The sequence below is a fragment of the Nyctereutes procyonoides genome, unplaced genomic scaffold, assembly GCF_905146905.1.
Source record: "Nyctereutes procyonoides isolate TBG_1078 unplaced genomic scaffold, NYPRO_anot_genome, whole genome shotgun sequence".
Lineage (NCBI taxonomy): Eukaryota > Metazoa > Chordata > Mammalia > Carnivora > Canidae > Nyctereutes > Nyctereutes procyonoides.
In genome coordinates, this window is record NW_026575151.1 from 13,111,343 (window position 1) to 13,127,275 (window position 15,933).

Sequence of the window (15,933 nt, forward strand, 5' to 3'; positions counted from 1 at the left end):
AAGAACTTATTAAACTCAACAGCAAAGAAACAAACAATCCAATCATGAAATGGGCAAAAGACATGAAGAGAAATCTCACAGAGGAAGACATAGACATGGCCAACATGCACATGAGAAAATGCTCTGCATCCCTTGCCATCAGGGAAATACAAATCCAAACCACCTCACACCAGTGAGAATGGGGAAAATTAACAAGGCAGGAAACAACAAATGTTGGAGAGGATGCGGAGAAAAGGGAACCCTCTTACACTATTGGTGGGAATGTGAACTGGTGCAGCCACTCTGGAAAACTGTGTGGAGGTTCCTCAAAGAATTAAAAATAGACCTGCCCTACGACCCAGCAATTGCACTGTTAGGGATTTACCCCAAAGATTCAGATGCAATGAAACGCCGGGGCACCTGCACCCCGATGTTTCTAGCAGCCATGTCCACAATAGCCAAACTGTGGAAGGAGCCTCGGTGCCCATCGAAAGATGAATGGATAAAGAAGATGTGGTTTATGTATACAATGGAATATTACTCAGCCATTAGAAATGACAAATACCCACCATTTGCTTCAACGTGGATGGAACTGGAGGGTATTATGCTGAGTGAAATAAGTCAATCGGAGAAGGACAAACAGTGTATGTTCTCATTCATTTGGGGAATATGAATAATAGTGAAAGGGAATATAAGGGAAGGGAGAAGAAATGTGTGGGAAATATCAGAAAGGGAGACAGAACATAAAGACTTCTAACTCTGGGAAATGAACTAGGGGTGGTGGAGGGGGAGGAGGGCGGGGGGTGGGGGTGAATGGGTGACAGACACTGAGGGGGGCACTTGACGGGATGAGCACTGGGTGTTATTCTGTATGTTGGTAAATTGAACACCAATAAAAATTAATTTATTAAAAATAATAAAAAAATAAAATGTGTGTGATTGTATAAGTAACAAATGCTAATAGTAGATATGGGACTGACCCTGTGACCTCACCCGGATGTCTAGGATGAGACAGAAGTTTTAGCCTATGCAAAATGCTCAGCAGTGACAGATTGCTATTTAGGATGCTGGTCCTCTGAAAGAGTTTAAAATAAATATATTATAAAAATTTTCAAAATGAAGCTTTTGTGTATTAGAGAATGAGGCCTAGTAGTTTACTTGGCCTAGCTGTGGATTTTTAGTATTGTCTCCCAGCATCCTGTTTTCTGCTTCCATGGTCTCCTTTAAAAATCTTAACCACTGACTTTGTTGTACCCTTTTTACATTTCTAATTGCCTGATGAATGTCTCCACCTAAAAGCCCATATGGCTAAAACTAAACTAGTAATTATTCCATCAGAGCTAGCTTTTTTAAGACTTCTTTTTATGGAACCACCATTAGATTTAGATTTAGATTTCCAGGTTTAAGTAAAATATCTGAGATTACTTCCTAAATTCTGTTGATTTTTATTGAGAATATTTCTAAATTGTATCTTTTCCATTCCGTTTCTCTGAACACAAGCCTAGTTTAGGTTCTTACCATCTCATAATGTCCCAGTGTTCTTCTCCTGGCCTCTCTCCCTCTTTCTAATTTAGTTTATTTATGGCCAATATCTTTAAACACCATATTGATTATGTCACTTCCATGGGTTTCCATTGCCTTGACACAAACTCAGACTTCCCAGTCTGGCAGTTGAGGCAGCCTTCCTCCCTAGTGTATAACCTCCACTTTAGAAAAATATTTCCCTAGAGTTTCCTGATCTATTTTTGTCTTCACTTTTTCTTCTTTTTTAAAATTAATTAATTATTTTAAAGATTTATTTATTCATTCATTCATTCATTCATTCATGAGAGACAGAGAGGCAGAGACGCAGGCAGAGGAAGAAGCAGGCTCTCTGCAGGGAGCCCAGTGTGGGACTTGATGCCAGGACTCCAGGATCATGCCCTGAGCCAAAGGCAGGTGCTCAACCACTGAGCCACCCAGACATCCCTCTTTTTCTTTTTTTAAAAAGGATTTATTTATTTATTTATTTATTTATTTATTTATTTATTTGAGAGAGACAGAGACAGAGAGAGGGAAAGAGATGGAGAGAGAGATAAGCAGATTCCCCGCTGAACAGGGAGTGGGACTGGGGGCTGGATCCCACAACCCTGAGATCATGACCTCAGCCAAAATCAAGTCAGATGCTCAACCTGGAGCTGAGCCACCTAGGCGCCCCTCAAATTCAGTCTTTTGCTCTCCTTGTTACTTTCATTTGGATTGTCCTTCCATTTATCCAGGTTGCACATAGTATTAAAGACCTCTCTTAGAACCCAGCCCTTCATTAAAATTTTCCATGACCACTCTAGTCTTCAATGATAGCCTTACTCTGTTATCTGTTAGTCTTGAGAGTGAGTAGTCATTAACAGAACAGTTGATTTGGTATTTAATAATATATATTTCATCCAATATCTTTGATTGTCTAAGTGAAATTTCAAGCATTCGTATTTCTTGCCTCACCAGGTCCCAATTACTTGAGAGCCAGGGACGATTTTATGTGCTTTTACTTGTATTTTTTATAGGGAGAAAAATAGTACCCTGCACATGGCAGGTCCTCAAAAAATAATTTGCTTAACTTGATGTCCCAATATATGCCATATTCTGTTTTTTTGTCTTAGATTATACACAGAGATATAAAGCCAGAGAACATATTAGTCTCCCAGTCTGGTGTTGTCAAGTTATGTGATTTTGGATTTGCACGAACATTGGCAGCTCCTGGGGAAATTTATACTGATTATGTGGCAACCCGATGGTACAGAGCTCCAGAACTATTGGTCGGTGATGTCAAGTATGGCAAGTAAGACATCCATGAGGGTGTGGAGGGCGGGTTTAATCCTTTTTTCTTGATAATATAACTTTTTCCTGATAATATGTTTCTAATTTAATCAAAGATCCTTGTAGCACTGAAAGGAAGTTTTGCACTTGGGAGCTGACTTATTCTTTTGGGGGCCTCCTTTTTAAATGTTTTTGGTGCAATGAGTTGGGGAAAGCATACTTATTTTAAAGGTAGGGAAGTCAAGGTGAGTAAGTGGGCTATATTTTACCACGGGTTGGAAATAGATATATTTATCACTTGTAAAGAGAGGAAGTGTTTTTTTTTAATTTCTTTTTATTTCTTTTAATTTTTATTTAAATTAAATTTGCCAACATATAGTATAACACCCAGTGTTCATCCCATCAAGTGTCCTCCTTAGTGCCTGTCACCCAGTCACCCCATCTCCCTACCCACTTCCCCTTCCACAACCTTTTGTTTGTTTTCCAGAGTTAGGAGTCAAGAGAGGGAATGTTGATTGGCTAAATCTGACAGTGTTGGAATGAGGCAAGGTGAAGATGGCAAGGATGGGGGTAGAAACATATTTGAGTAAGATGATTTTTTTTTTAAGTAAGATGTTTTTATTTTTTTAATTTTTTTAATTTTTTTTAAATTTTCTTTTTTTTTTTTAATTTTTATTTATTTATGATAGTCACACAGAGAGAGAGAGAGAGGCAGAGACACAGGCAGAGGGAGAAGCAGGCTCCAGGCACCGGGAGCCCGATGTGGGATTCGATCCTGGGTCTCCAGGATCGCGCCCTGGGCCAAAGGCAGGCGCCAAACCGCTGCGCCACCCAGGGATCCCGTAAGATGTTTTTATTTTTTTTTTTTTTTTTTTATTTTTTTTTTTTTTTAATTTTTATTTATTTATGATAGTCACAGAGAGAGAAAGAGACATAGGCAGAGGGAGAAGCAGGCTCCATGCACGGGGAGCCCGATGTGGGATTCGATCCAGGGTCTCCAGGATCGCGCTCTGGGTCAAAGGCAGGCGCCAAACCGCTGCGCCACCCAGGGATCCCCGTAAGATGTTTTTAAAATAAATTATCTGCACAAATGAATTATTTAGATAAGAAGGGATGGCAACCTTTACTGCTTTTGGTAGAAATCTTCCTAAAATGTTTTCTATACTTTCTGTGTTTTCAGTGCACGCATCATTTAATATTTTCTTAATTACACTGAGTTCCCATTTATTGTTATATAGTAACCTTTGTACCATTTTATTTTATTTTTTAAAAAGATTATTTTTTAAAAAAGAAAAAGATTGCTTTTTTTGGAGGAGGGAGAGGGGCAGAGGGAGAAAAAGTCTTAAGCAGACTCTTCATAAAGCATGGATCCCAAAATGAGGCTCGATCTCACAACCTGGTCTGAAACCAAGAGTTGGAGACCCATCCGATTGTAACCACCCAGGCTCCCCTATACCATTGTATAATTCAGCTATTACCTTAAGCAATTTCAAGGTAGTTGTCTCTATGCTAAGGACACCAGCATATTCTTCTTTAAGTTCTTGTGACTGATTTTTAAGACAGTTTTTCTATTTTTCCCCTGTTAGCTTTCAGTTCTCCTTGCTGTTACTGAATATGTCTCCAACAGCCTTCTGGTATGCTGTTTTCGGGGTGTGGTGGGATAGGCTGATCAACCTTGTTAGAATTATGTATAAACAAAGAATAGATAGGCTCCAGATGAAAACCCAAAAGGCTTATTTCTAGAATAATGTACACATAATAACAATTTTGACTTTTCAGAAGCCTTTTCCCTCTTATGATTGAAGTTCCTGGAAATATAACTTGGGTAAAATTGGGAATTAGTATTTTAAGTTTATAGGGAAATGTATTTTTATGGGTATTTTAAAGCTTATCACTAGTAGTCTCAATACCAAATATTCAGTCACAATAAACATCGTAGGATGCCAGACTTTATACCACATTGCTTTTATTTCAGGGCTGTTGATGTATGGGCCATTGGTTGTCTGGTAACTGAAATGCTCATGGGGGAACCCCTTTTTCCTGGAGATTCTGATATTGATCAGCTATATCATATTATGATGTGTTTAGGTAAGATTATGCATCTGCATTTTAAATTTTAGAATTTTTTTCCCTTATGTTTTTGTTTGTATTGATTTTACAAGATGTTGGTATATTAAGATGATACGTGTTTTAGCTGACAGTAGAGAGCAAATAGGAAAATCTCAACTATCTATGTATATTAATTCTTCTCAGCCTGGCTTTGGTTTGTCTGACGTATGGTCTTATTCATGCTCTCATATACCCTCCTGTCCCACTCCCCACAAAGACCAAAGACTGTAAATTTTCTCTGTACTTTTGCATTCAGTAAATCACATGTAAATGATGCAAATGATCTTTTTTTTTTCTTTGGGTTAGCAAGCATTTGGTGTACTATGACTATTACCCTCATACTCACCTTCAAATTGAGACACTGAGACTTCTAGGTAGTTTACTTTTTAAAAAATATTTTATTTATTTATTCATGAGAGACACACAGAGAGAGGCAGAGACACAGGCAGAGGGAGAAGCAGGCTCCCTGCAGGGACCCCGATGTGGGACCAAACCCAGGACTCTGGGATCACGCCCTGAGCCAAAGGCAGACGCTCAACTGCTGAGCCACCCAGGCATTCCTTTTTAGGTAATTTAATCTTAGTGCTTTGGACAGAATTTTAAACCTAGACTATCAAAGTCTTCTTACATTTGTTGAAATATTAACTTCATAGTTATTTTAAACTCGATTAGGCACTGAAGTCAAAGAAAAAGTGCTCAAATCAGACCTTAGACATAGGTACAAAATCAACAGGTGTTTTAATTTTTTTAAATTAGAACAATTTGATTTTAATTTTAGAATTAAATTCTCAAAAAGAGTGGAACTGATTAGATTAGATTTTGATCATATGACTAATAATATTTTCATTGTTTTGGATGGCACTTTATGCTTTGTTGTTAGAAGTGAAGTGTTGGTATCTATATCTAAAAAATTATAACATTCTTTACTTGTCCTTTTTCTATGTTCCCTTGTAACTTCAGTTCTATATATAGTGGTTTTGAATTTTCTAAATGAGTAGGTTGAGATAAGAATGTTAATTTTCTTTAGTTCATTTGCATCAACACCACTGTGAATGAAGACCTCCAGGTGCACCACCCTGAGAACACAGTTTTTGGTTGATTTTGCATGCTGAGAGTCTCAAGTCTATAAGCAGTGTTCTACTCTTTGGTCCCATCCACATTATATGTTTCTTTGCCATTTCTATCATGATGTATAATGACAGAGATGTGTGCTTTTCTCACTTCCAGGTAATCTAATTCCAAGACATCAGGAGTTGTTTTATAAAAATCCTATGTTTGCTGGAGTAAGGTTGCCTGAAATCAAGGAAATAGAACCTCTTGAAAGACGCTATCCCAAGCTTTCTGAAGTTGTGATAGATTTAGCAAAGGTAATCAAACTGTTTACTTTCTTATAGTGAATTTATGTTATAGAGACTTGATTTTCTCTTTTTATTGTCTAGTTGATATTTTAGGCCAAAAATTTCAATATTGATTTAATTTAATTTAATTTAATTTAATTTAATTTAATTTAATTTAATTTAATTGACTTATTTATTTTAAGTAAACTCTACCCCTGACATGGGGCTCAAAGTTACAACTCTGGGATCAAGAGTTGTACTCTGAGGTCAAGAATCCCATGTTTTGCCAACTGAGCCAGCCAGAAGACCGCCTCCCACCCAATCTTGCCTTTTTTTTTTCCTGCCAGTAGGTTCCTTTTTTAAAAAATATTTTATTTATTTATTTAAGAGAGAGAGAGAGAGAGACAGAGAGAGAGAGACAGAGAGCACAAGTGGGGAGGAGAGGAAGAAGCAGGCTCCCTGCTCAGAGTGGAGGCTCAACCCCAGGACCCTGGGATCATGACCTGAGCTGAAGGCAGACGCTTAAATAATTGAGCCACCCAGATGCCCCCTGCCAGTAGGTTCTTAAGCTCAACTTGGAGCTCGAACTCCCAACCACAAGATTAAGAGTTACATGCTCCACTGACTGAGACAGCCAGGTACTCTTCTATTGATTTTAATTTTTGTATATTCAGAAAGAGTTTAAATGATTTGGCAGGGGGATATTCAGAGAGAAAGGCCTAAAAAATTTGCTTGCCTTAAGAAACTATTTAGTATTATCTAGCATGTTTTAAGTGAAACATCCTTCCTCACAACAGTATCTTTTTAATGTTTAATACTTAAAATGCAGGCCTATGTAACTAGAAAAGAGAAGAAAAGTAGAATAAGGAAATAAAAAAGAAAGGTAAAGAAGTAGCAAAATATTAAAATGTAGGGCATAGGATCATGACCTATACTGTATCGTTGAAGAGGCTTTCGGTTAGCCCCTGGATTCACTGAAGCTAATTTACAAGTGATCCTCACCTTTGCCTTCTCTTTGAAGAAGATACTAACTGGGAAATTCTCACTGGACCTTTCAAATTGTTAGCTCAAAAAATTCTTATTAATTAGAACAGTTCTGAAGTATTGATAAAATAATTACAGTATAGCTGAAATACCAGGATCATATGACACTTACTCAAGATATTTTTGCTTTTTAAATTTTTGAAATAACCCATTAAAAAAGTTTACTAAGCTTAAAAAACTATAACAGGTTCTTTTTTAAAATAACAAGTTCTTAGTAGAATACATTGCTGCTTTTCTACATAATCTTCTAATGGATTCAAATATTTTTCATTGAGACCAGCTTTCTGACCTATTTATAAAGATTTAAAGGGAATTAAGGTAAAACTGTTATCCAATTTATGTCCCTTAGAACTATGTAACTTTTAAACATTTTATTATGGAAAATTTCAAATATAGAAAAGAAAATAGAAAGAATAATTCTAGTATAGTAGTATAATGAGCTCTCCTGTACTTACCAGCTGCAGCAATTAACAACCTTTGACAATCTTTTACCTATCTCAACTTTGTTTTTTGTAGTATTCTGAAGCAAATCCCAGAAACTATATTATTTCACTCATAAATACCTTAATTATTTGTAGAACTTGTTCACTTAAAGCTATTTATTGAGTTACTCCTATTTTCACTGGCATTGAGTGGTTCCAATAAATCAGAACAAGACCTGCATTATAATAAAATATACCTATGTAAGGTATCCAGCACAGTAATATACACAGAATAAGCCCTTTCCCTTCCATTCTGCAGGGGCATTAAATAAAAATTTACAGTAATTCCCTAATATTATAAAATATCTAACCAGTGCTCAATATTTCATTGATTTTCTCATAATTTCTTTTTATAGTTTGAATTAGGATCCACATGAAGTGTATAGATCACAATTGGTTGATATATCTTAATTTACAAGCTCATATTCACCTCTTTTTGTTTAAACCTAGTCATTTATTTGATAAAGTAGGTTATTTGACCCTTAGAATTTTCTACAAAGTATAGTTTAATATGTTCCTCTATGTTCTGTATTTCCTATAAACTCATAGTAGAGCTAGAGCTTGATCAGAATCAGGTTGATTTTTGGCAAGACTACATCATAAGAAGTTTATGTATTTCCATCTAGAGACATGGTGGTCTCTCTTTTTCTGATATTAGCAACCATTGGTGGTCATGGTCTAGATTTGTACTTTATTCTTTATCATTTATTATACATTTTTAAAATTCATTGACTATAAAGAGTGATTTTCTATTTTTCTATATTTAGAAATGTAAATGTAACCAGTTTTTCTTTGATATGAGCTGTGTATATTCCTTGGTTTTCCAGAAATGCTTACATATTGACCCAGACAAAAGACCCTTCTGTGCTGAGCTCCTTCACCATGATTTCTTTCATATCGATGGATTTGCTGAGAGGTATAGTTCTGACTCATATTTTCTGGGGTACCCCAATCTAGAGTTAAAGTAAGGGTATTCTCTCTTATTTCTCTACCCCCCTGATTTTATAGGATCTCAAATATTTACCACCCTACCTCTATTCACCCTTAGCTATAATACTGTTTCTAGGAGTGATCCCCTGAATTCACTAAATTAGGCATCTTGGTTTTCATGAAGCAGTCACTTCGTGATTTTCTTTCTGTTTCCCATGGTGACATCTACTACTCAGGTCACTGATTTGTATGTGGCTACCAGCTGTGTGATGCCATCATCTTGGGTACAGATATGTTTGCAAAGGTGCCATCTCCTGTTGCCATTGAACTCACACCACACCTAGTCCCATAACACTGTTGTCACTGCTATGCTAGAACCTTGATGTGCCAAACTTGTGTGTGCCAGCGCTGCTGGCATGGTCTCTTGTGCTATCCCAGCTGCTGGCATCACTGCAGCTAACAAAATAAAAAATAGTGAGATGAGTGGCAATGACAATGCTTTATATTTTTGCAAATCTATTTAATAGCTTAATAAAAGATACCTTGTTTCTTTTATTTGCATTTGCATTCAGTTAGTTGTGACATGTTGTTTTGATTGAGATATATGAAGAAAGAAACTTTAGCTTCACACAGATATGTACTTGCAAAATGGAAGAGTATAATGATTGCTCTTTTAGATAATTGTGAGTATTCTTTATTGATTCCATACCCAGAACTTTGTTACTATACCAAAATTTGACAGTGGTAGTTTGTTAAAAGTTGGTTGCATTGTGGAATCTGAAGCGTATCAGTGAATTTTTCTTACCCTGTTACATTGAAATCCATTTGTCTATCTTGTACTTCGAATAGATCTTTTACCCATGCATGCTTTTTTAACATCATGATTAGTCATTTAGAAAATATTGTTTTGCTAAATAATGTAGATCTTTAAAATGATAACATATTTAATTATATAATATCAAAAAGCCACATTCTCTGTCATCAGAAAAGTCTTTTTAGGTATTGGGAATTTGTTAAGGTCACAGTAGTGGACACAAGTTTAAGAGAATTCTAATTTTGCATAAAAATTTGAATTTTATCATTAACACAAATATTATCAGTCATTTTCTTATGTTCACTAAAAAGAAATGTCTGCAGAATACTCCAAGCCTGAATAACTATAGTTTTCAAGTAAAAATGTTCCATGAAAACGGTAGTTAGTTTAGTTTGTATTTCAAATAATCACACAGTTCCTTTTCTTAAGACAGCCATTGCACTTCTGTTCATAGCAGAGGTGCTTTATGCATATTCTCTTCTTCACACAGAATATGAAAAAAGATATCTGTTCAAAGGTTTATTTTTTAATATTTTTAAAAGATTTTATTTATTTATTCATGAGAGACACAGAGAGAGGCAGAGGGAGAAGCAGACTCCATGTAGGAAGCCTGATGTGGGACTCGATCCCAGGACTCCAGTATCACGCCCTGGGCAGAAGGCAGGCGCTAAACCACTGAGCCATCCAGGGATCCCCTACTCAAAGGTTTAGATTTCATAAGAGACATTCTTTTTTTTTAATTTTTTTTATTTATTTATGATAGTCACACAGAGAGAGAGAGAGGCAGAGACACAGGCAGAGGGAGAAGCAGGCTCCATGCACTGGGAGCCCGACGTGGGATTCGATCCCGGGTCTCCAGGATCGCGCCCTGGGCCAAAGGCAGGCGCCAAACCTCTGCGCCACCCAGGGATCCCTATAAGAGACATTCTTTTTTTTTTTTTTTTTTTTTTAATTTATGATAGTCACAGAGAGAGAGAGGCAGAGACACAGGCAGAGGGAGAAGCAGGCTTCATGCATCGGGAGCCCAACGTGGGATTCAATCCCCAGTCGCCAGGATTGCGCCCTGGGCCAAAGGCAGGCGCTAAACCGCTGCACCACCCAGGGATCCCCTATAAGAGACATTCTTTTTTTTTAAATTTTTATTTATGATAGTCACAGAGAGGGGGAGAGAGAGGCAGAGACACAGGCAGAGGGAGAAGCAGGCTCCATGCACCAGGAGCCCGACGTGGGACTCGATCCCGGGTCTCCAGGATTGCGCCCTGGGCCAAAGGCAGGCGCCACACCGCTGCGCCACCCAGGGATCCCCTATAAGAGACATTCTTAAAATCTTTATTTATTTTTTTTTAAATTTTTTTTAAATTTTTATTTATTTATGATAGAGAGAGAGAGAGGCAGAGACACAGGCAGAGGGAGAAGCAGGCTCCATGCACCGGGAGCCCGACGTGGGACTCGATCCCGGGTCTCCAGGATCGCGCCCTGGGCCAAAGGCAGGCGCCAAACCGCTGCGCCACCCAGGGATCCCATATAAGAGACATTCTTAAATGAAACTGCCTTTTCTTTTTTAAAGATTTATTTATTTTTTTGAGAGAGAGAGAGAGAGCATGCATGAGCAGGGGAGGGGAGGGGCAGAGGGAGAAGGAGAGAGATTCTCCAGTAGACTCCCTGCCAAGCATGGAGCCCCATGCAGGGCTCTATCTTAGGACCCTGAGATCACAACCGGAGCTGAAACCAAAAGTTGAAAGCTTAACTAACTGAGCCACCCAGGCGACCCTGCCTTTTTTTTTTTTTTTAATTGAGAATGTGTGAATGAAGAATACGATAACTGTTGGTACAATTTGGTGTCACTTGCCTCGATTCTTGATAAGGTGCTAGCAGTTTTACCCACCATCACATACTATCAGTGCAAATGTTAAGGTAGCAAAAAAGCAGTTATTTTCATATTAAGATAAGAATAGCTTTGATCTTGTGAACCTCCTGAAAAGTTCTCAGGGATTTCTGGGGTTCCACAGACTACCTTTTGAGTACTGATAATTTAGGCCATAATTTTTCTTGTTTTAAATAACATAGTCCAGTTTAATACTCAATTTTTAAAAACATCTTGAAAATGATTTTTCTAGATCTTATACAATTTTATACAATTTTATTGAATTGACAAATGTATTTTTATGTAGATTTTCTCAAGAATTACAGTTAAAAGTACAGAAAGATGCCAGAAATATTTCTTTATCTAAAAAACCCCAAAACAGAAAGAAGGAAAAGGAAAAGGATGATTCCTTAGGTGAAGAGAGAAAAACACTTGTGGTACAGGTAAAAGTCCATGTCTTAATGTATATTTAAGTGTTTTTAAAAAATATTTATTCATTTATTTAAGAGAGAGTGAGAGAAGATGCGTGCATGTGCGTGTATGCACATGCATGTGAGCACACAAGCAGGGGCGGGGGTGGGGGTGGGGGGAGCTAGGGACAGGCAGAGGGAGAAACAGACTTCCTGCTGAGCAGGGAGCCTGACTGTGGGCTCCACCCCAGTACTTTGAGATCATGAAGGCAGATGCTTAACTGACTGGACCACCCAGTGTGTATTAAGTTTTAGATTTCATATATCTTTAAATTTTTAGAGGAAAAAAATAAAGATAAAAAAAGTTTTCTGAGTGGTGAACTGGTTGTTAACTTTTAGATTAGTTGTAAAAAAATGTATCTTCTCTCTAGAGATTACCTTTTAAAAAACTATCTTAAGGTATCATGTATTAAGTACCTACTGCATATCAAACTGTATCAGACTGTGCAATAAGTCTTGTCAGGAAATCACGTTCATCTAAGAACATTTAGACGCATGTACTCACATATAAACACATGGATACAAACACATGCATGTATTCATTGCTTTCCTTAAATGATAGAAGAGAAAATTATCATTTAAAAATTTTGTATAAAGTAGAACATTTTAAAACTGAGATTTGGGTATTTAATTTATTTGAAGTTTACTTACAGGTAGGTTATCAAGAATCTGTTCCTGGTGAGGTAATTCAAGTTCACTGCCAACCTACTCCCATTTTCTCAAGTGAACTGAAAGAAGAAGGAATTCTCAATTTATATTTCAATTTTTGTTCTTTAGATATATAAGAACAAACATGGGCATACTTGACTCACATTTTTTCTATTGAAAGATATATAAATTTGATATATGTATTTTATGTATTTGTATATATATATATATATATATACACACACACACACACACACACATATAACTCAGAGCCAGTGTGAATTGCACTTTTTAAAAAATATTTTTTATTTTTAAGTAATTTCTGCACCCAATGTGGGTTTTGAACTTACAACCCTGAGATCAAAAGTTGCATGCTGCATTGACTGAGCCAGCCAGGTACTCTATGAATTGTATTTTTATTGTAAATATATGTCTGACCAAGAATCCTGGGTTTAATTTAATTCAATAGATAAAATAAAGAAAACAGGGACATAAGGTGATATTTATGGAATTCTGCCTTAGTTGACAAATTCTTTATAGGAAGAGGTGATTTTTTCATTCTCCTCAGATCATTAATATTATCAACATTTTTATTAATGGTTAGGATACCAATGCTGATCCCAAAATTAAAGATTCTAAAGTATTTAAAATAAAAGGGTCAAAAATGGATGGAGAAAAAATTGAAAAAGTCAGTCGAGCTTCAAATGCCAGCAGTCTCCCTGACAATGGGATGAACAACATCAAAACAGTACCTTCTACAAGCCTCCGAGATTGCAGCAATGGCAGTATGGATCACACCAGAAATCCAGGCGTGGCAATTCCCCCACTTGCACACAATCTTTCCGCAGTGGCTCCCAGTATTAATTCTGGAATTGTGACTATCCCAGGAGTTCAGAGTTACAGGTATGAATTAGGAAAATAAGAACAAAGTGTTGTTTAAGGGTATGTTTGCAAATTGCAAGTGTTTGTCAATTCGGCCACATTATATTACTTTCAGGTTTCTGGGTGATCTTCATTCTTGTCAGGGTTCTGTTTCAAAAGAATTTTGCCCTATGTGATGAAAATTGTTAGGATTTGATTTAAAAAAAATTTACCTGAGTACTAAGAAAGTATGATTGTATTGTTTAAGATGAACAAAGTCTACAACTATTTAGTCTAAAAACATGGAAGGAGGTTATCATAATGAAAGAAATAATTGGTTTTAAGGGTTTGCTGCTACATGGTATGGCTGTGGGCATTTGGTGCTACAAAGAAGCTATTTTGGAAATTTTGCTGGAAGGAGAGTGATTTATTTGGTTGGAGTTGGGAGCTAGGTGGGAGGCCTGAGGGTAGTGGTAAAAGACAGAATGTTCCACCACATCTGTTCTCATTTTATATTTAAGAATAGGTGGCATTAAATGCTGATTAAACTGCATGTCACGTGGGAAATATCAGAAAGGGACACAGAACATAAAGACTCCTAACTCTGGGAAACGAACTAGGGGTGGTGGAGGGGGAGGAGGGCGGGGGGTGGGAGTGAATGGGTGACGGGCACTGAGGGGGACACTTGACGGGATGAGCACTGGGTGTTATTCTGTATGTTGGTAAATTGAACACCAATAAAAATTAATTTATTAAAAAAATAAACTGCATGTCACTTGGTTTTGTGTCAAAAACCAAAGTTTTTTTTTTTTTTAAAGATTTTATTTGGGATCCCTGGGTGGCGCAGCGGTTCGGCGCCTGCCTTTGGCCCAGGGCGCGATCCTGGAGACCCGGGATCGAATCCCACATCGGGCTCCCGGTGCATGGAGCCTGCTTCTCCCTCTGCCTATGTCTCTGCCTCTCTCTCTCTCTCTCTCTGTGACTATCATAAATAAATAAAAAATTAAAAAAAAAGAATATCTAAAAAAAAAAAGATTTTATTTATTCATGAGAGACACAGAGAGACAGAGACAGAGACAGGCAGAGGGAGAAGCCTCTGGACCCTGGGATTACGACCTGAGCCAAAGACAGATTCCTCAACCACTGAGCCACCCATGCACCCCTGGTTTTGATTTTGTGCTTGAGAAGTAATTACTGCTTGTTCTAACTTAAATTTTTTGTTGTTGCAGAGTGGATGACAAAACCAAGAAGTATTGTATTCCATTTGTTAAACCAAATAAACATTCTCCATCAGGAATTTATAATATTAATGTGACCACATCAGTAAGTAAAGTATTCCCAGTGTAGAAGAGCAAGCATTAGTCATTTCTAGACTTCTACTAATGTTAAATATAATAGTGGGAGAACTGAGAATTTTATTTGGATACACATCATAAAGTGGAATCTTAATTATATGTATATCATCCCAACCTGTCATAATCATAAATGTAAAAGTCTGTGAAGGTCTTAGAGTTTAAATAAGTTTTGCAAGTCTAGAAGTTTAAATATAAGGTATTATTTAAATGACATCTGTTTTACTTTTTTTTGGTAACAGTAAATTTTCTTAATACTTGGTAATCAGTTCTTTTGTAGAGTAGGTGACAAGATATTGTACCCCGCTCACACCAGATTTTTGGTGAAAGTATTCTATTTATTCATTTGCAAATATTTATTGATTATGTAATATGTGTGGGACCCCAGAGATGAATAAATCAAATCTCTCTCTTCAAGGAGCTCATGGTTTAATATAGGATCAACAAATTCAAACAGCATCAGATTATAATAGTGGAAGCATGTACGAGGTTGAGAGGTCTTCTGAAGGTTCAGAGGAGTGTTATTATGGTCAACATAACTGCCAGAATGCTTCTTTTTAAAGTTAACTTAAACTATTCTTCTACTCAAAATCCTCCATTGGTTTGTCAACTCTGAGTAAAGACCAAAGTCCTTAACAAGACCTCTAAGGCCCTGATTGACCTACTTCACCATCCCACTATTCCACTCAGGCTACTCTCATTCTTGATCAAAATCTACTCCAACCCACTGATTTCCTTGTATTCCTCAAATATGACCAGACATGCTCATACATTTGGACTTTTGCACTTATTTCCTCTGCTTCAGAATATTTTTTCTCCAGATAATCCTAAGAATTTTCTTGTCTGCTCCTCGGTTTACATGAGGTCTTCCCTAATATTTGAACTCATTTTGTCTCCCTTTACTTTCTATCCTCTCTTCTTGCTTAATTTTTTCCTACTGCATACACCTAATAGCCTCTATATTCACTTATTTATATATTATCTGTCTTCCTTCAACTCGAATGTAAGTTTCTAAGGCAAGAATATGTGTTTTGTTTGTTTATTTCCTTGTAGCTCTACCCCACACCCACACCTGCTATACTATACTAGTCTCTAGTATATAGAAGATGCTTAAGGAATGTGGTGAATGAATTCTTCTGCCAGGGAATGGGAGGTGTGGATGTATTCCCAAAGGAGTACTTTTCTCCCAAATTTCCCTCCTCTACCTTTCTCATTATCCACAGGCTGAAAAATGTAGGCAAAGAAATGTT

At 37.0% G+C, this 15,933-nt stretch overlaps 1 protein-coding gene across 7 annotated transcripts in view; it reads left to right on the forward strand.

Moving 5' to 3' along the window:
• CDKL2 (cyclin dependent kinase like 2) overlaps positions 1-15,933 on the forward strand; it is a 50,353-nt gene that overhangs the window by 22,011 nt on the left and 12,409 nt on the right. For 5 of the 7 annotated variants that reach the window (XR_008662828.1, XR_008662829.1, XM_055313130.1 and 2 more), the window contains 7 exons: positions 2,616-2,794; positions 4,748-4,860; positions 6,109-6,248; positions 8,572-8,660; positions 11,660-11,795; positions 13,075-13,373; positions 14,561-14,654. Coding sequence is in view for 5 of the 7 variants with exons in the window: in XM_055313130.1 (XP_055169105.1) it covers positions 2,616-2,794; positions 4,748-4,860; positions 6,109-6,248; positions 8,572-8,660; positions 11,660-11,795; positions 13,075-13,373; positions 14,561-14,654 (1,050 nt within the window). In the remaining 2 variants the exon portion in view is untranslated. Of the gene's footprint in view, positions 1-2,615; positions 2,795-4,747; positions 4,861-6,108; positions 6,249-8,571; positions 8,661-11,659; positions 11,796-13,074; positions 13,374-14,560; positions 14,655-15,933 lie in introns of those variants that run through there. The other 2 variants (XM_055313134.1, XM_055313135.1) reach the window with 2 other exon arrangements.